The sequence below is a fragment of the Misgurnus anguillicaudatus genome, chromosome 14 (genome assembly GCF_027580225.2).
Source record: "Misgurnus anguillicaudatus chromosome 14, ASM2758022v2, whole genome shotgun sequence".
NCBI lineage: Eukaryota > Metazoa > Chordata > Actinopteri > Cypriniformes > Cobitidae > Misgurnus > Misgurnus anguillicaudatus.
In genome coordinates this window covers 6,481,307-6,501,415 of record NC_073350.2, presented here as the reverse complement: position 1 = coordinate 6,501,415, position 20,109 = coordinate 6,481,307, and the positions used below count along the sequence as shown (strand labels likewise).

At 39.3% G+C, this 20,109-nt stretch overlaps 1 protein-coding gene across 1 annotated transcript in view; it reads right to left on the bottom strand.

Annotated features, from left to right (window-relative positions):
• Window positions 1–2,145: 2,145 nt before the first annotated feature.
• The window catches only part of rap1ab (RAP1A, member of RAS oncogene family b), a 28,888-nt gene continuing 10,924 nt past the window's right edge, over window positions 2,146–20,109 (bottom strand). Inside the window, exons 2-7 of the mRNA XM_055185225.2 lie at window positions 12,901–12,989; window positions 12,621–12,689; window positions 12,474–12,530; window positions 5,551–5,691; window positions 2,341–2,484; window positions 2,146–2,265 (exon numbers count right to left, since the gene is read on the bottom strand). Of these exons, the coding sequence (XP_055041200.1) occupies window positions 2,176–2,265; window positions 2,341–2,484; window positions 5,551–5,691; window positions 12,474–12,530; window positions 12,621–12,689; window positions 12,901–12,957 (558 nt within the window). The 5' untranslated portion in view covers window positions 12,958–12,989 and the 3' untranslated portion in view covers window positions 2,146–2,175. The remainder of the gene's footprint in view (window positions 2,266–2,340; window positions 2,485–5,550; window positions 5,692–12,473; window positions 12,531–12,620; window positions 12,690–12,900; window positions 12,990–20,109) is intronic.

Here is a 20,109-nt window from a genome sequence, read left to right as displayed (position 1 = left end):
GCCGTTTGCTCATAGTACAAACATCTTTGATCGGAAAGACGAGAAATAGAAGCAAATGTTAAGGTCTAATAGAAAGTAAAGGAAGACCTTAAAACAGACTTCATGATCATCACATCATAGCATCTGTCATATTTATAATATCTAGAGCTTCGTCTCTCATATAGGCTATATAGGTATTCATCCTGTCTGTAGGTTTTTGCATATGTTTATACCTGTTCATTTTACATATTGCCTATTTTTAATGTAATGTATGCATAAAAACAAAATACAATGAAAGAATACTATAGCTTCAATAGTCTACAAAATTATCAAGACTTAATCTGTTGTTATCTTCTGGGCATTTTCACTTTAACATTATTAACTTTAAATTGCTCATAATTTAAAACTGCGGTGGGCATTTAGTTAAAAGCTAGAGTGAGTTGCAAATTTCTGTACATTTTTATAATCCAAAAACAATATAAACTGAAAAAACATTTATACTGTGAATATACCGTTCTGTGAAATAAAATGACTCTTTCCGTGGAATAGATTTTTGGTCATTCCGCCCACCCCTACTCAGGAAGTACAATATAAGCACGTTAGTAAGACCTTACGGCAGATCACGTTGGCCAAAACACGAAAAGAACCGCATTTTTTAAAAGATTGCGGGCAAACACAGACATTTGCATCCGGACAGGATTAAATTTCTCAAAGGATCTCTGAGTTTGGCGAAAAACAGTAGGTAAATTGCTCTGGAATGTCGTCCGAGAAAAAAAACACAGACATGGCCGATTCGGACGGGATCAAAAACACAGAGGACCTCTGAGAAACATGATTTTCTCAGAGGTCCCCCTGTAAAACTAATCCCGTCCGAATAGGGCTTTAGTCAAAATCAATATCCTTATTCATAAATATATCCTCATTGGTGTCAAATTATGATCTGACTTTTCTTTGTAAGCTTAGAATTTCTTCTTTTTGTTTACATTGAAGTCCAAAATGGCTTCCATGTAATTTCGCAATATTGAAAAACTACAATAGCAGAGAGGGACAAATGCATTAGCCTACAGCGCTAACGCGTTTTCATTCAGAACACTTGAACCAGCTGAAACGGACAAGGAGAACAGTGATTACATAATGGCTACCGTAGTTGTAAGACACATTTGGAAAAGCGAGGCACTAGAGAGCCCTATCTGTTTGAACGCAAAATACAATACCAGGAATTGTACAATACAAGCTGCACTACTTCCTGAACTTCAGCCAGCTCCTTCTTTCCTGTCAGCCATTATTGGACAAACTGATTAATTCAGGCGTGTCTGATTATTGTTGTTGTGACTACTGAGGTCAGGCACACCTGGATTAATCAGTTTGTTTGTGACTACTGAGGTCAGGCACACCTGGATTATACGCTGCGTCCGAAAACTCAAGGCAGTGACTCGTTGCCTCGCTGCCTCATGAGGAAATGACTTCGGAGGCATGAAGGTAGCTCAGAGAAAGACTTTCGGACACACTTCAAAGGCAGCGTGTCTGAAATTTAAACAGAGAGCGCCTTTGTGATAACTAATCACATATTTGAAAACTACAATACTAATTTCTCGATAGAAATGCAATTCAAATGTGTAAAAGTGAAAATCTCCCTTTATTTACACTAAATTGGTGGTCCAGTCGCGTCCTTGGCCGCCATTTTATTTTTCGAACCCGACCGGGCTCGACCAATCACATTCTTAATGTAAGTCCACGCATAGGTATCTCAAGAGACAGGAAGTAAACCAAACATTGAATTTGGACATGCCTTGATGCCTTCCTGCCTTGGAAAGCTGCCTCAGAAGGCAGCAATTTAGAGTTTTCGGACGCAGCCATAGTTGGCAGACAGGAAACAAGGAGCTGGCTGAAGTTCAGGAAGTAGTGCAGCAGGGCATAAAGCCTATTATGTCCCTTTAAAAAGTTTTCGGTTATATGCAAATAAAACACTTTTTGAAAAGCACAACGTTATTTTATTGCTTTATTTAGCCAAATGTACATCACGTGACCCCATTACCTCGATTATGCGTGTTGCCATTGCATGTTTCTGTGACGAGAATCACGTGATACGTAAATAAGAGGTAAATATAAAATGTGCACAAGGTATTTTTCATTCGATTGAGAAAACACTTCATAAGTTTGACAGACCTGGCTCAGAGCTGCTGCTGGGACAGGGCTCTACAGGAGAACACAGTTTGATTTCTTTTTCGCTTTCTTCTTTTCCACTGGTGTTTTCCTGTTTATCTGTCTAACCAAGTCATAGAAGATCTGTAATACACAGAAGAGATAAGTGAATTTTACGAACACACGACTACTAGGGAATAACTGTCAAGATGCACTTACGTCAAGGACGTTGATCTTTGATTTGGCGGAGGATTCTAAAAAGGCACAGTTGCTCCACTGTCTGGCCAAATTCTGACCTTGTTCCTTCCCCACCACCCTCTCATCCTCCAGATCACATTTATTACCCACTAGAATCATCGGCACCTGAAAAAAAAGAGTTACACAGATTTATCAAGTTAAACAATGAAAATGATAGGAAAGTGTAATGAAACTTGGTGTTATTGTAAAATGCCAGTTTGAATCACATTGCAATAACATTATAACACTAGTTTGCTTATTATCTGTGATTTTTCTCTTGACATACCACACGCGTGCATTTTAGTTTACGATAGGAACATAAGTGTTGCGCTGTTCTGTCATGCAGGTTAATGATAGTGATGAGTTTTGCATGCAAGTGTAACTGTGGTCAGTGATATACAATGGGTTTTACACTTTATTCATACACATTCATGACTTCAATTCATAGGATTGCAAATGTATCAGACTGTAAACGCAAGCTTGTCGCTGCGTTTCAACGTTTAAGATTGATGAACTCTAAGCTGCAAATTAGTATCACATAAAGGCGTGTGGTCAAACAGATGATTGATACATCAAAGAAAGATTGAAAAAAAACTGAAAATAACAGCAACGCAATCTTAATTTGTACAATAATAATAAAAGCAACCGTAACAGTGCAAGCACATCCTTAAAAATTGTTACACTTTAGTATGTGATTATATCCGTTGGCTGCCCAAATGCACAAAAGTCTGCATAAAAATGTTGCATGCTAAAAGTCTAGTTTGACCGCAGTTAGGACATGTTGAGATGGTCACTGGAGTCCCTCAGGGATCAGTGCTTGGTCCACTCCTGTTCTCCATCTACACAACCTCCTTAGGATCTATCATACATGCACATGGCTTCTCCTACCACTGCTATGCTGATGACACCCAGATCTTCTAATTTTACCCAGATGATCCCACTGTAGCAGCACGTATTACAGCCTGCTTAAAAGATATCTTGGCTTGGATGAAGAAACGCCACTTTCAGTTGAAACTAGCCAAAACAGAGCTGCTTGTATTTCCGACACAACCCACACTACACATAACCTATACATTTAACTTGACAACACAACCATTTCTCCAAATCTGCCAGAAACCTCCGTGTAGTCTTTGATGACAAGCTGTCCTTCTCTTATAACATTGCAAAGGCAGTGCAGTTTTGCTTTATACAATATCAGGAGGATTCTGCCATACCTTACGGAGCATGTTGCACAACTTCTGATCCTGGCCCTGGTAATCGCTAGGCTAAAATACCATAATGCTTGCCCTGCTGGCCTTCCTGTACAGTCTACTAAACCACTACAATTGTTTCAGAATGCAGCAGCTTGGCTCATCTTCCAGGAGCCCAAAAGGCTACAAGAGTTCATGTAACATCACTCTTCATTTCTCTCCACTGGCTACCGAATGAAGCGTGTGTCAGGTATAAGGGGTTGTGCACAGCAAAACTTGTAAACGTGGCTCAAATGCCTGGTGGATGCCGAATGCTAGCTGTTTCTTTCAGCTGAGCGCCAGCTTTCTTCAGCTGAGTGCTTTGGTTGCTGTGATACTTCTGCTTTGTTTATCAGTCGTTGTATGATGCGCCAGTTGGTTGTTTGTGATATTTGTCTCTTTGGTGTGCACACCCCATAAGTCACTACTGCTAACTTACAGAACTTTGACTGGGACTTCACACCTGTATACATTCCTACACCCCATCCAGAACCTTACCTTCAACAAATGAGCGGTGCCTTTTGTTACCTTCACAAATGTGCACCAAATCACGTTTCCGCTCATTGCCTCCCTATGACAAATCGCTTTATTGTTTCCTAATCTTTGCAAGTCGATTTGGATAAAAGCGTCTGCTAGATGCCTAAATGTAAATGTTCTAGCTTCTGTTTTTAAACAAGATTGCTCCACGCATAAAGGTCACCAAGACAACCATCTCTTTAGGACAATTTAGAACAGCCTTGCAATACAGTTACTTTTAAAGTCTAATCGTTTAGGCAACCCACTAACTAGTTGATTTTAAAATATGTACTTTGCACATCCCAACAGGTTTTTCTTCTGTAGCTTAAAAGTAGAGCACACAGAGGTCCTCTCTCACTGAACCACTTCACTAGCACCAGGAGCCTACCATGTTTGGACTGGCCACATGGAAAATGTTTCAAATCTAAACAAACCAGAAGAGTTAGTGGTGGGGGCAGGTATTTTAGTAAAGGCCTCTATAGAGGGGTAAAAACCAGGAATGTCCCGAGTCAACTGAAATCGAACAGTAACAAAACAGATCGGAGCCAAGGATACAGAACCGAATGGAGAACGACAGTCTAGAGAAACAACAAACCAACCAACCAACATCCACAATTAATGATGATGACTGTTATTACCCACATCAGACAGCCAATGAGGTTTGTTCAAAATGAGTGGAAAACGAGAAATCGCTCATACTTTCCCAGTGAGAGCAGCTGGCCTAAGATCAACTTAAACTATGAACGTGACCGCAATACACATCTCATCCGTCAATGGATTTGAACCTTCGGCTTATCGACTGGTCCAGCGTGCTGGGAGAAGAGAGGCTGACAAAGGAAGGCCAATCAAAACAAATTCCAGAGTGGTTAACTTCCCAAGGCTAAAGCCTCGTGGGCATGCACTTCACACTACGCTCCAACACACGCACAGGGCTCTCTCCACGTACATGTCCAAAAAAGGATATCCCATTACTGACACAGAGCAGAGGCGAGGCAAGACAGATGGACTTGGGCTGAGGGTGAACGGCTGCAGGGTGTAGACCCATGACAAGACATGTTTTATCAACATGTGACATTTGCTGTGGTTTAGGGCTGGGCGATAAATGTTCATGATGATTTTAACAGCCCGCCCAGCCCTAGCTCTAGTTACCCAGGATAAGGGGAGCAAAATAAAGCTGAACAAGAAAACTAAAACAATAATTCAAGTACACTGAACCGAAATACAAATCAGCACTTTGGCAAAGGAAGTACACACAGGGAGTAAACACTTTGATTTTCTAATGTTATTGACAGAGAGATAATGGCACTTGTGTATGCACCAACCAGGTGCTTTTAGATTGTGATGAAAGACATATAATGGCTTCAGTAAGGCAGTGATTTGTTGAACTAAGCCGGTTAAGTGCATCCATATATCAGCGTCCATTCAAAGGGCTCTCTCCCAAACTTACGTCCTCTGTGTCCTTTACTCGTAGGATCTGCTCCCGTAAGTCCTGCAGGTCGTTGAATGTAGACTGTGCTGTGATGGAGTACACGAGAGCGAAGCCCTGACCGTTCTTCATGTATAGATCCCTCATGGCTGTGAACTGCTCCTGAAGGGAAGCAAACACAACAAAGAGCCTTTAAGTTGATGGTTAAAGCAATAATACAGGCAATGCATTACAGCAATGAGAAGACTGAGGGGTGTTGTCTGAAATATTCCACCTCAAAATAAAATTTTCACATCAGCAAAACATACGTTTTGAGTCATATGAAAGTCGTTCGATGTTTTTACCAATTGAACACAATATAAAAACAGCTCAGAGTGTACAGGTGTGTCATATGTTTATACAAACAATGAATGGACACAATCTGAGAGACAGAGGAGGAAGAAGTGGTGGATGCCTAATGTGCCACCTATAGAGTGGGAGGGTAAAGCGTACTTAAATATAAATACACAAGAAGTGTGTTTTACCCTCCCGCTCTATAGGTGGCACTGTGACACATTAGGCTAATGTGTGCAAAGTCTGTAAAAACCCATCGAAAATAATTTTATAACCCCCACCAAACACCAAAAGAAGATCGCTCACCTGTTTGGCAGAGGCTCTGCGTTAAAGGTGCATTGTGTAACATATTGAAGGATCTCTTGACAGAAATCCAATTTAATATACATAACTATATTATCAGGGGTTTATAAAGACCCTACATCATGAACTGTGTTGTTTTTATTACCTTAGTATGAGCCCTTTTTAACTCCATACACCGCGGGTCCCCTTACATGGAAGTTGCCGTCATGTTTCTACAGTATAGTCGTATGCAAAAGTTTGGGCACCCCTGACAATTTCCATGATTTTCATTTAAAAATATTTTGGAGTTTGGATCAGGAATTTCATTTTGGTGCATTAAAACGAAATTAGACAGGTGCATAAATTTGGGCACCCCAACAGAAAAATCACATCAATGTTTAATAGAGCCTCCTATAGTGTCTGTTTTTTGGATGAATGTATTTTGAACCGTTTCTCCTTACAAAACATCTCCAGTTCAGTTAGGTTTGATGGTTGCAAAGCATGGACAGCTTGCTTCAAATCACCCCACAGATGTTCAATGATATTTAGGTCTGTGGACTGGGATGGTCATTCCAGGACATACAAGAATGTACTTGTTCCTCTACATAAATGCCAGAGTAGATTTTAAGCAGTGTTTTGGGTCGTTGTCTTGTTGAGATATTCAGCCCTGGCGTAACATTAACTTTGTGACTGATTCCTCAACATTATTCTCAAGAATCTGCTGATATTGAGTGGAATCATGCGACCCTCAACTTTAACCAGATTTCCAGTACCAGCACTGGCCACACAGCATGATGGAACCTCCACCAAATTTTACTGTGGGTTTCAAGTGTTTTTCTTGGAACGCTATATTATTTTGCAGCCATGTATAACGCCCCTTGTTATGACCATATATCTCAATCTTTGTTTCCTCAGTCCACAGCACCTTATTCCAAAATGAAGCTGACTTGTCCAAATATGCATTTGCATACCACAAGCGACTCTGTTTGTGACGTGTGTGCAGAAAAGGCTTTTTTTGCATCAAAGTGCAAAGTGAATTGTTGAACAATGCACAGTGACACCACCTGCAGCAAGTTGATGTTGTAGGTTTTTGGAGGTGGTCTGTAGGCTGTTTTTGACCGTTCTCACCATCTTTCGCCTTTTCCTCACCAATATTTAACGTGGCCTGGCCTTAACCAGAGCTGTGCTTGTGGTCTTCCATTTCCTCACTATGTTCCTCACAGTGGACAGTGACAGCATTTATCTCCGCCATATCTTTTTGTAGCCTTCCCCCAAACCATAATGTTGAACAATTTTTGTTTTCAGGTCATTTGAGAGTTGTTTTGAGGCCTCCATGTTGCCACTCTTCAGAGGAGAGTCAAAGAGAACAACTTGCAATTGGCCATCTTAAATATCTTTTATCATAATTGGATGCACCTGTCTATGAAGTCCAAGGCTTAATGAACTCACCAAAACCAATTGTGTGTTTCAATTAATCAGTGCTAAGTATTTACAGGTATTCGAATCAACAAAATGACAAGGGTGCCCAAATTTATGCATCCGTCCAATTTCGTTTTAATGCATATTGCACATCTGCTAATCCAATCAACCTCATTTCACTACTGAAATATTACTGTGTCCTTCAGTTATTTGATATATCAAAATTAAATTGCTGATCCAAACACCCAAATAGCCCTAAATGGACAAACTGCTCTACAGAGCGTGTTTCGTCACTACGTCGTCTCAGACGACGACATGTTTGTCCTGTGGCGGCTACCATATGCGTTTGAAAATTGAGAGGTGAGCTGTTGGTTGCAATGGCTTCACAAGATGTCAATATGTCACTAGGAATCATGGGGATTAGTTTTTTTTATTGCATATATCTGCTTATGGAACTTTCAAAAGTGGATGAAAAATGTTAATTTTTGGGTGAAATATCCTTTTAAAGGTGCCAAAGAATGCATCGAAATAATCTGTTAATTGTTCTCTGATATCCAAATAGAAGGCATGTGGCTTTATTAAGTGGAAAATTATCCAAAAACTTTTTTAGATGTCCATTTACAAACCTAGGATATGCCTTTAGAATGAAATGGTCCATAGAGGGTATGCACGTGACGTCACCTTCAGCGAAAGTGACTGCGGTTACGCCGACAGCTTGCCACCCAACAGGGCGTGCTCAGGCGTGGTCACGTGGAAAAGTGACGTCAATGCATACCCTCTATTATTACCTTATTTGAAAGGGTTATGAATAATAATCAGGCATGAAAACGAGTCAGGGGTGAAAAAGGTGAGAAGGGTGCTCGAGGGGCGATGTGGCCTCTGATGGGGCCGCGAGGTGGGAGGACCCCCCCCAGAATAAATATTATGGGCTCATTAGGGAACATGCTGTAACTTAACTTATTTATTCTTCAGGCATGTGAATGGCCAAGGACAAAAAAGAAGGAAGGAACTCAACATCCCTCCACATGGGCAGAAACAAAATTCCCACCATAACATACATGACCATTATTTCAATTATTTAATTCTGACGGACAATTTAGATTTAAAATGTAAACATTTGACTAGTAACAGAAACCATATTTAATTAAATGGGTTGATAAATGTGGAAAGCTGTAACAAGTAGAATTCCCTTACTATTTTACATCTGCAATAATTTTATTTTGCCATAATCAGACCATCACAAGTCACAAGGCCATACAATTTTAAGTTGGTTTTGCAATAGGGTGGACCTGAAGGCCTACATCTAATTTAAAATGACTTAATTTTACAATATAGTTCTGGTTAAATGAATTACATTATGGTTTTGAGTCATGGGTTGAATAATTTTCAGATAAGCAAAAAAGTGATGTGGGAAACTAAAATAAGAACAAATCAAGACATTACAAGCATATAAAATAGAAAAGAACAAAGTTACAAATAAAGTAAGATCTAACATTATTGATTAGGTAGAAAAACAGTATCAAATTAACATAACACTGTTTTCATACTATAAATTAAATATAATTAATCTTTTTAAAGCTATAAAAGTGATTTCCTTTTGTCTTTTGTAGTTTGATTAACATTATGACTCAAACACAAGCATTTCTTATGAGACGAACTGTCCCTTTAACAACGGAGAAGCGATCTATACACTGACACATGATCAACTTCTCACTTATAATAAACGACTGTTTTTATGAGAATACTTGCAGAGACTGTGGTATTACAATATAGTTTGTGCGTATATCTCCTGTCAAGCCCAAAACAATATGCGTTTGCGTGATTTTTGAGTTTGTGCGCGTATGCGCACTGAAAACAGTTCACTTTAGCATCTTTGTCGCTCAAATAGTCTAAAATCGCTTAAATGTTACTGTAAACGGCAAACTTTCTTATGAACTGTATTAGTAACAGTATGTTCTTATTACAGCATTTCATGCAATATTTTTGCAGTTTCACCATATTTACATTTAAGTACTTACAGCCGTAGACTAGTAGACCAATGTGGAGTACGTCCATAATTCGTTCCAATCCATTCCAACAAAAATCTTTTAGGTCACTTTGCAGTGTCAGTCTATGTAGATATGTTGTTTTAATTGATTGACGCATTAGAATTCTACAATGATAGTTTTACAGCGTTTTGTGTTGACTTTACGTCCCGAAGGCAGTCGCTCTACGCATCTTCAACAAGCTTGTATGACGAAGAACACAGAAATGCGGATGACATCACAGTAGCGCGAGAGCCGTTCGAAAGCAGACTTCCTTATGGCTTCTTGATTCACTATCGTGATACTTTGACGTCACCTGCCTGCCTGTCGGTTTTTGCAGCGCAGCATGAACAAACAAATCTAATGTCTGGGGTACATGTTTGGATGACGGCGAAGGGCGCGTCTTCAAACACCGCGCGCATACCCCCCCCTCCTCCCCAAAAATGTTTTCTCATCGAATCTACATGATTCACGTGGGTCACCTTTTTTGGATTCAAAACGGCGAATTTCGCCGAAAGGTGAGGGATTTTCATGCCTGAATAATGTTGAGCTCTGCTCTGACTGGCTGTTTCACAGAGCAGCTCCACAGTAGCTCTGTGTGTGTGTAAACAAACCTTATGTTAGGCCTGTCGCGATAATGACTAATGACTAGCAATAAATAATAAGTAGCTGATCGCGATTGCCTCTGTAAGTTTTGTCTTCTGTCACGGTTCAAGTGGCACGTGCAGCTCAGGGTCACACACACACACACACGAGATCGACTGATACTCATTTTTTTAAACCGATAACAAATATTTGGATGCTTATGTGCCCGATAACCGATATGCTGAACCAATTTTTATTTACTGTTATACTTCTGATTTTGACATAATTACTACAACACGACTGAACTGAACAAACCCTTATAATAATCATCATAATCATAAATAGAGGGGTCTGCAAGAGTGAAGAATAATATTAATTTAATGAATAATGTAGAAACTATATTCCCAATACATGGACCATTCCAAACACCCCTATCATTTCGTCAGAAATGGACTGGTTCGCGCTAAGGTTGCCAGGTAACGGAGGGGGAGAGAGAAAAGTATAGCGGAGTTGGCTGCACAGTGTACATAGTTTATAGAGTAAAACAGGTGGATTAAGTGCATTTTTTGAGATATAATATCATTGTCTTGACCAGCAACCTTTAGCCTTCAGCAATCCAACTACTATTTAGCAAAGAGATTTTACAAATAATATCACTGACTGGAATACTACATTCAAGAAAGTAACAAACAAAACGGCTTATATATCATTGAATTTCTTAACTGGTAATGTTATTTGATGTCAGAATAATTAATATTTTGTTGTTATAGCTTATGAAATTGCTGTTGACAGCGCTGTTTATCTATGCATTTACTCGCGCATTAACTGTATCAAACTGTGACTGCTTGCAGAGGTAATAAATAATTAATTAATATCCACAGACATTTATTAAGATATTTTAGCAAAATAATGTTTATCTGGTAAATGTTAATATAACTTAGGGTAAATCTTGTTTAAAGTTAGCTACATGTGGTGGCTGTGCTTCAGCCTTTAACCCTGGCATGTGAACAGCATATGAACGTGATTTTACGATGCTAATGATAAGCATAAAAAACAGAAAAACGAATTTAATTTAGCGTTTTTAATTCCACCAAGCATTAATTCACGGCTGTTTTATTCATGCAAAGCTACGTCGTTATTGGGACCGGATTTTATGGATCAGGTGACTCTGTGAGTTCGTCTCTATTCTTGGACAAGCTGCATACATTGCTTTTAATAAATCAACTTATTTAACATAACATACATTAATGCACAAATAAGATGTGTTATATAAATGCCTGCAAATATGCAAAGTAACTCAAAGACCTTTTAATGTCACGTCGCTCTGCCTTCATATTTGCTGTGCACGCTGCTGCTGCTGTGAGCTCCTCTCCTCAGATGCGTCCAGCGCGCAATTCTCAATTCTCTCGTTTATCGGTCAATCCGATATTACAAAACCGATATCCGATCATCGGAAAATGCACAAATATCGGGGAAAATATCGGAAAACAGATATATCGGTCGATCTCTAACACACACACACACCAGACAGTGACAAGAGGAGGTAAATACATCCGACTGGAATTGGTTTCAAAGCTACAACCTGCATTTCCGACATGAATGAGACGTGAGGAGAGGAAATAAACTTAAACGAGCCTGCATTTCTACTCTGTTAAAAAACAGAGGCAATAAAAAGACCTATACAAATAAAAAGTAATCTGAAACATAACAATAGCATTTAGCTTTTAGATCAGAGGTGTAGCTATAATGTTGGGGGCGTACATCCCGATTGTAATGTCACAGTTTGTGTTGTTAAAATTGGTCTGTTATCCAGCGGTCTTTTGTATGCAAAGGTTTACATAAGGAGGAAAAACAATTGTGTTTGAGGCTCACGATGTGTCATTATTACCATGCACAGAACTAGATAATTACAGTTTTACACTATACGGCACCTTTAATTGCAGAAATAACAATAAACCTCTTTCCCACAAAGAACTTTGTTAGTTGAAATTAAAATGTAGCTCATCTAGAGGGATTGTTTAAACATATATCCTTGATCGAACTTTAAAGTTGATGTTCCTTCTGGACATTATAATTAACATCACACTTCTGCTGTTGCGTCCAAGTCAAATAGTTTCGCTATGGGTTTGGGAAAATGTGACTCTTCCATGACCTCAACTCTAAACTCAGAACACAAACAAAAGAAGGGTGTGAATTCTTTATTTGTCCTCTAATCTAGCTGCGGTATGCTGCCAGCTGTTGTTGGCTAAGCTCATAGAGACACAGAGGTGTGGAAACAACAGGGAGGCCGACGGCACTTACTGTTCCCGCTGTGTCCAGTATCTCGAGCATGCATTGCTGGCCGTCCACTTCCACTTGCTGCATGGAAAGAAGGAGAGGAAATTTCAAGACACAAACAACATGGTGTCAACGAGAGACAACATTAGCCACTAAGAAGACAACAGCTACCTTTCTGTAGGAGTCTTCTATTGTGGGGTCATATTTCTCAACGAATATTCCCTGGACGAACTGGACCGTCTACAAGAAACACAGATAGAGTTTAGCTTTTGTGCCTGAAATTTCGACTTGTGAAAATGTGAAGAGGCCTTTACTGCCACAAAACAGTCAGACACATCGAATCGGAGAAAACCAAAGCAATTTGGGATGTAGTCATCAATACCAATCTTTCCTGAGGATCACATCATTGCACCGGAATCTACTTGTTGTGAGGAGGAAGAGATGTACTCACCAGGGCTGATTTGCCCACACCACCTGAGCCGAGCACCACAAGCTTGTATTCACGCATGGCCGGGCCTCTTCACCAAACTCCTCAGCACTCTGAAACAAGATAAGAAGAGAGCATGAGTGTGTTATTGCATTCAGATACATCCCGGTTTGTGCGTGCGGTAGGGAGCGTCCTGGATCAGAGCCCAGGGGTGGGGGAAATCACGAGCATGACCTCTTAAACACAAAGCAGCTGTGGGTTCTGGAAGGAAGTGTATGGTGTGGAGCCAGAACTGAGGCCTGCTGAACCTCTGGGCCTATATGGGTTTAACCCATATCAAAAGGCCTGCACTGATCTGGATACAGCATGAGGGGAAAACTAGATTTCCGACATAAACTCAAGAACTGTTACATAGGAGTTAGTGTTTTTTCGGGCCGATACAGATATTAGGGAGTAAAAAAAGACCGATAACGATATATCGGCCGATATTCTTTATGTGTATATTATAGTTCAGTACACATATACTACAGTATATTATACTAAAGTACTGTACATAGAATACACTATATACTTCAACATAATATACTGTATATGAATAAATACAATGCAATGCAATGATCACTCACATATGTGGTGATCACTCACAAATATGGTGATCCAACACTTATATTGATGTGACAAAAAAGATATGTACTATAGGCAAGAAGTTAACAATAAACTTTATTATCCAAAATTAGTTGGATATCAGTGCACTAAACAGTAAACTTGACTTATTATAAATAACTTTAAAACACAAAGAGAACAAAATACATAAAACTTGCATCATTTGCAGTTTTGACGAGAATAACGTTATAAAGAGAAACTTATGAAGTCATTGATTATTAGCTTTACAGTAAGTTGTGTTCTTCACAAATTAGTTAGCCACTCACAGTTACGAAGACAATGCTTGATGGAGCACATACTAATGTACGCTATGTTTAATGTTGTGCACAACGTTTTTATAACACAAACACAGGGTTCCGTGCAAACTTTAGACTTTAATAAAACTAATGCGTCTTCGCTCCGCCTCTTTTATTTAGCAAGGGTGTAGAGTTGCGCGAGCTTATTGAATCAATTGCTCTGAAATGAGCATGTTACCTAACAACACAAGCAGCAGTAATCTCATATAGTGATATATAAGTGCACAGCTGCGCGTAGTTTAAACGTGTCATTTCTCCGTCTCGCGTCATTTCTCCCGCTTGCGTTTTAACTCGCAAGTCGACAAAGAGACGGATTAAAAACACCAAATGTAAGCGGGAATGCGTCTCTCTTGTCCATTTATAATCCAATCGACCAAAGCGCGTCTTAATACCAGGTGTAAAAATGTTGTGAAGAAGACACTGCGTGACTGCTTCCATGCCACCTGAACTGAGAGCCTGACTGAAGTGAAGGGGGTGGGGGATTGGATGGTGTCACTACAGTGAGTGATCTGGGTCGCCATTAGCAACCAGTATGGCGCACTCTGCTGGACAAACAAGTACTTACATCTTTCAAATGAATTTAATGTGTTCTGTAACAAACGTTCATATCGGCGCATATCTGCGGCTTATACGCCGATACAGATATATCTGCGACATGCTCATATCGGCCGATAAAATTGGCAAAACGATAAATCAGTCGGGCTCTAGTTTTAGATTTAGTCCGAGAGCTTTCTGACCCTCTATTGAAAATCTATGTACGGTATACTGTCCATGTCCAGAAAGGTAATAAAAACATCATCAAAGTAGTCCATGTGAAATCAATGGGTCAGTCAGAATTAGTTAAAGTATTAAAAATACATTTTGGTCCAAAAAGAACAAAAATTACAACTTTATTCAGCATTGTCTTCTTTTCCATGATAATGAGAAACTATTGTTTATCAGTCATACTACTGCACTTAATTAATCAGTGCATGATTCTCTGGGAATTAGGGGTGGGTGATATGATATTATCCTTTATAAAACAGTTCTTTCTGATTCTCGAATCTGATTGGCTAAGAGGCGTGCAATATTCCACTGTTAACGGCACTGTAACCGCTTCAACTTTCGTATTATTCCGCCACCTAGTGAATGGAGGTCCTCTAAACAGGCTCATCTCTGAATGGAGAAACTGCACCCACACACGGACCTGGACACACACACAAACGCGTTGTTTTGAATCACGCTCCGTGTGTCTCATTAGTTCACTAGCTCGTAAATCAGTCTGTGCATCCCAATCGGAAGTTATTATTCCGTCAAAGATCAGCGCTCTTGGATGTTACATTAAACTTAATGGGATTAATGTCTTGTCACGTCGTGTGGACACTTGAAAAGAGGATTGTAAACAATCATTTTCTGGAGCAATATTTCTTATCAGAACCCGAAAACACCGTGAAACTGCAGGTAAGCACCGCAGCTTTTAAATGTGGACATTGATCATTAATTTTATCGTGACGTGACTATTAAAACATGTTATGAGATATCGCCACTGATATATTTATAAGCAGCATGCAAAAACATCTCTCTGACACTTATAAAAAACAGTTTTATATAGTATTGACAAGAACAAAGTTTAATAATAATAGAGTGCTCGTATCGCGTTAAGAGTAAATGGGAACGCAATAGTAACATTATACAAGTATAGTTTTATTAACTTTTACCTCGCGCCAAAACAATAACAACACAAAAGACACTAAATATGAATAAAAAAACAAGTAATAGTTTGATCATGACACCAAATATTGCTGATTTGATCTCATTTTGACGATCAAAAACAAACAAGGCCGACATGAGAGCCAGGGAATCCCTGTCAGAGATTTAGCCCAGAGAGGGCGGTGGTCAGCAGGGCGAGTGAACACTGACGTCCGCTCATGCTTTGGTTCTCATTCGTACCAAATCTCACTAAGCAAACGTTCAAACAGGCGCTATCTTTACTAATCGACTGTAGATTTAAATATAATACATATACATTCTCGACTGAACTAATCTTAAAACTACACTTTGTGACCAAGAAACGGTAATATAAAGAAACGGCTTTCCGTCCATTGAGTTGTTATGAGATTCAAAGCAGCCGAAAGTGTTTCCTGTCATTCTGGCCGCTCTCAAATCCGTGGCGGAAGAAGTAGTTCTCAGACTAAGAGGCTTTTAAAACAACTCCGTTGTTGTTTTCTAGTTTTCGTTTTTCAAACGTGTGCCGTCGAACTGTTGTATAAAAGCAATATTGCTCTCGGAGTCGTGTGATATAGCTCTATATCATCACGGCTGTGATTAGGCCAGAGGCACGAGGCCGTAGGCTATATCACACTCCTACTCGAGCGATATTGCTTAAATATCGACAGTCTTGCAAATATTGGGATGTCGACTGTAACAGTCTGTTACCAAACGATCATCGACAATAACAGGAAACATGACAAATGATAAAGCTAGATAGTAGTATATTTATTTGGCAACTTGTTACTGTACACCAGAGGTTGCGTTAATTAAAGGGTGATTTCTAGGGCTGCCCTCAATTGAAGATTTTCCTAGTCGAGTAGTAGTGGTTTATTTTTGCTGCTTTTCGACTAGTCGCACGTTTATGACATTAGTTTATTATTTAAATATACGGTGAAGGGGGCATCTGAGAAAAAATGTTATGTGTACCATTTCTAACATTATTTAATGTTACAGAGATCTACTGAACCATAATAATGCGCCTTTAAAATACATTAATTAAGTGCTCAGGCAGCCAACAATTTAAATAATTAATAAATGCAAAGCATTGCATTAGTAACAATGTATACTGTACTTTCCGAACTATAAGCCGCAACAGAGTAGAAGCCGCATCATTCAAAAATGCGTCATTAAGACGAAATAACATAAGTCACAGTAGACTATACATGGCGTTTATTTAGAAAATTATTTCACAAAACCCAAGCCGAAAAACAGACATTTAATCTGGAAATGCAAGTTATTCAACTAAACAATAGCAGACAGAACAGCAAGCTGAATAGATGTCTGTACATTAAAGTAATATTATCAGTTATTTAAAATATAAACCATAGCATTAAGAACTTACCTGGAAGGTTGAATAGGCTAAATTAATCAAACAAGCCAACTAGCGTGAAGTTCGCATACTCGTCATTCCACATTACAGAATCCACTGAATTACAAAAATACAGGAGCAGCATATAGCAGACTCTCGCGGCTGTAGACGGTAATGTTGTTTCTTGCCTTGATAATGTCAAAATTAATTCATACTGATTTACAAGGCGCTCCCGACTATAAGACACAGCACCAGCCAAGTTATGAAAAAAAAACGCGCTTATAGACCGAAAAATACGGTAGCTTACACCCTATTCACACGGGATTAGTATTACCTGGTTACCTATAATCGTTTGTTATAATTGCAGAGGTTGTCTGTGATCTTAATCTCATGCAAATCGCTTTAACTTGTGCACTTTGGCTCTCTCTTGGGCACACACTCGGCCTCTATTCTGCACTAGCTTCACTTTTGTAAACTAGGGATGGGCACGGATATTCGAATATTCGAATATTCGATCGGCAATAATAATTTGAATTTAAAAAATGCTATTCGAATGTTTGTTTGTTTTTAATGTGCCACCTTATTTAATGCTTTTTCACTTCATCTATACTCTTTTACAGACTTAAATGTAAGATATTTTTTTTAACTTTTTGTTATAAAGTCTACTTTATTTTGTTAATAACGAGACAGACAGGGAGAACGAAATGAAACGGAGAACATTTATAATATGCGGTGCTCTTTCAAAAATGAACCGGATAACTGCACATGGCTGTTTAAAAACAAAGCTCCGTCTTTGTGAAATCTTGTTAAATTAAGCTAACGTTAGTAACTTTGCACAGTCAACAATAATCTATCGAGCCAGCTTACGTTATTTGTAAAATAATGTTAAATACAGATATTCAATCTTGTTCAATCCGTCTGTTGTTTTTATCCGATAACCATCATCACGTGCAACACGAGGAAGAGTTTTCTCCGCAGCACCGGCATTGTATCTAGTCAGAAGAACGGGCTTTCACCGAAGCAGGTAGGGTAAAGATGGTTTCTTTATTCACAAATACATGTCAAACTAAACTGAGAAGATATTTATATGTTGACTGAGCAGTCGGTTATGTAGATGCGTTTTTTCGTTTGCTCCGGGCTCTTATTTGGAGTCTGTTTAAGGGTTTAAATGATCATAGCCTACTTTGTCAAGTCCGAAACTTTAAACTTCGCAAGTCCTCAAACTTTGCTTAGATTTGGGGTTATTGTATAATATTTGGTATAATATAATGTATGTAAGATCCAACAGTAATGAATTCATACTAACGACCGACTTGAAACTAAGGGTTTGACTGACTCAGATTTCGCTCCGCATGGGGTTTTAACGCCTTTTTTTCTGTAGGATATTTTTTAAGAAGAATTTAAAATATATATATACAATTTACAATGTTTTCAACTTAAAAATAAATACATACATATACATACATAATATAAGTTTAGCTTGTTGTGGATATTTCCTAATTATAAGCCTTCTGTGAAATTATGACAAATAAAAAATACAAAAGACGCATGTCTTAATTAACATAATTTAAATAAACGAATATTCGAATATTCGTTCTTTATGAGCTTAAATATTCGAATAGTAAATTACTGGAAAATGCCCATCCCTATTGTAAACATCTGTGACTCATATAATATTACAATAACGCAAGAGTACTGCTCCATATGCTTTCAAATCATCCTTGCGGTTCATTAATGGTACACACTGATCAGTCAATGTGTAGTCAGCTTAAGTGGAACACATCTGACATTGTCATATATATTGTGATCTTTTGAAAGGCGATTATGATAAATATTTTTACACATCGCCCAGCCCTTATTGCATCACACTATCAGTTAAACTACAAGAACACACCATAACATGGCAAGGCTATATAAGCCTGAACCTTGTCTGAACAGTTTACAGAGTTAATAGTTAACCACAACCGGCTTTTAAAGCAAACAGTCCAGAGTTGCCCTATGAACAAATTTCATTAAGAAAGCAGCCTAAGGGCTCAGTCACACCAAAAGCGCTTTAAACGCTTGCAAACGCAAGGCGCGACGCACTGCCTTTTTTAAAAAAGAGCAGTGCAGCGCGGCTTTTCATATTGCTAAGCAACCACCGAGTCAGCTGCCTTGTCAATCAAATATTGAAGCGTGAGCGCTCTTTTGCTGTTAACTGTCATATTAGCAGAAACTTTAAAAAGAGGGCGCTTGCTCTGACCTTGTTTGAGGATAAGAGGAGCACAAACACGCAGGAGAGAGTGAGCGAGTGGAGTCCGGTTCTTCAAAGCAACTGTAAACTTCCCTCGCCACAACGTAAGGCCCGCCTCTCCCCTCATTCGATTGGACAATGGAAGACGCGAATGACGTCAGGCGCTCCTCCGCTCTCAGCGCTCCTTCAAAAACGCGTGCGCGGCAGGCGGCAGAAAACCGCAAGGCGCTCGGCGCGCATAAACAGCGCGCAAACGCGCCCTGCCCATAGAATATCATTCAAAAAAGGCGCCTGCAACTGCCATAAACGCTTTTGGTGTGACTGAGCCCTAAGTGATCAGAAAACCGGTTCACCATCACTTACTTAGTCAAGCTGTCATTGGCACTTAACACTTTTAGGCTATTCTTCACAAACAACCAACCAACTCTTTTCCAACTGTTGCTGTATCGGTTGAGAATGAATAATACATGTTGGCTAATCCCTTCAGCGTGAAAAGCTGTAACATGGTAACCAATCTGCTGACTTTCACATATTAAACGTGCAGAGCCTCACTCAGGTCTTCTGACATTACATCTCCCAGATCTGTATAATAGCCAGACTGCATGCAACCAAGGGATCTCATCCAGTGCTGTTTGGAGAGGTTCGTAGGTGTTATTGTTTAAATGCTTCGCTCTGCATGCCGACCAATCCTGCAAAACCAGAATCGGAGCAGAGAAATTTCTTCCATTAATGGTAACGGCAGCAAGAAAAGACGATGGGATGCCAAGCTGAGGCCACAGAGAGGAATAATGACCCGAGGTAATGTAGGACTACAACTTAGATGTGATTAGGAGTATTTCAGCAGCAAATGACTTCCAGCCTATGATGCTTGGGGAAAAAACATTTAAAACATGCAAACACATGGAGAAATACAGTGTATGACCGCACCTTTTGGCTCACACGAAACAGCTGCAACTTCAAATAATCAATTCAAATAGGGATGG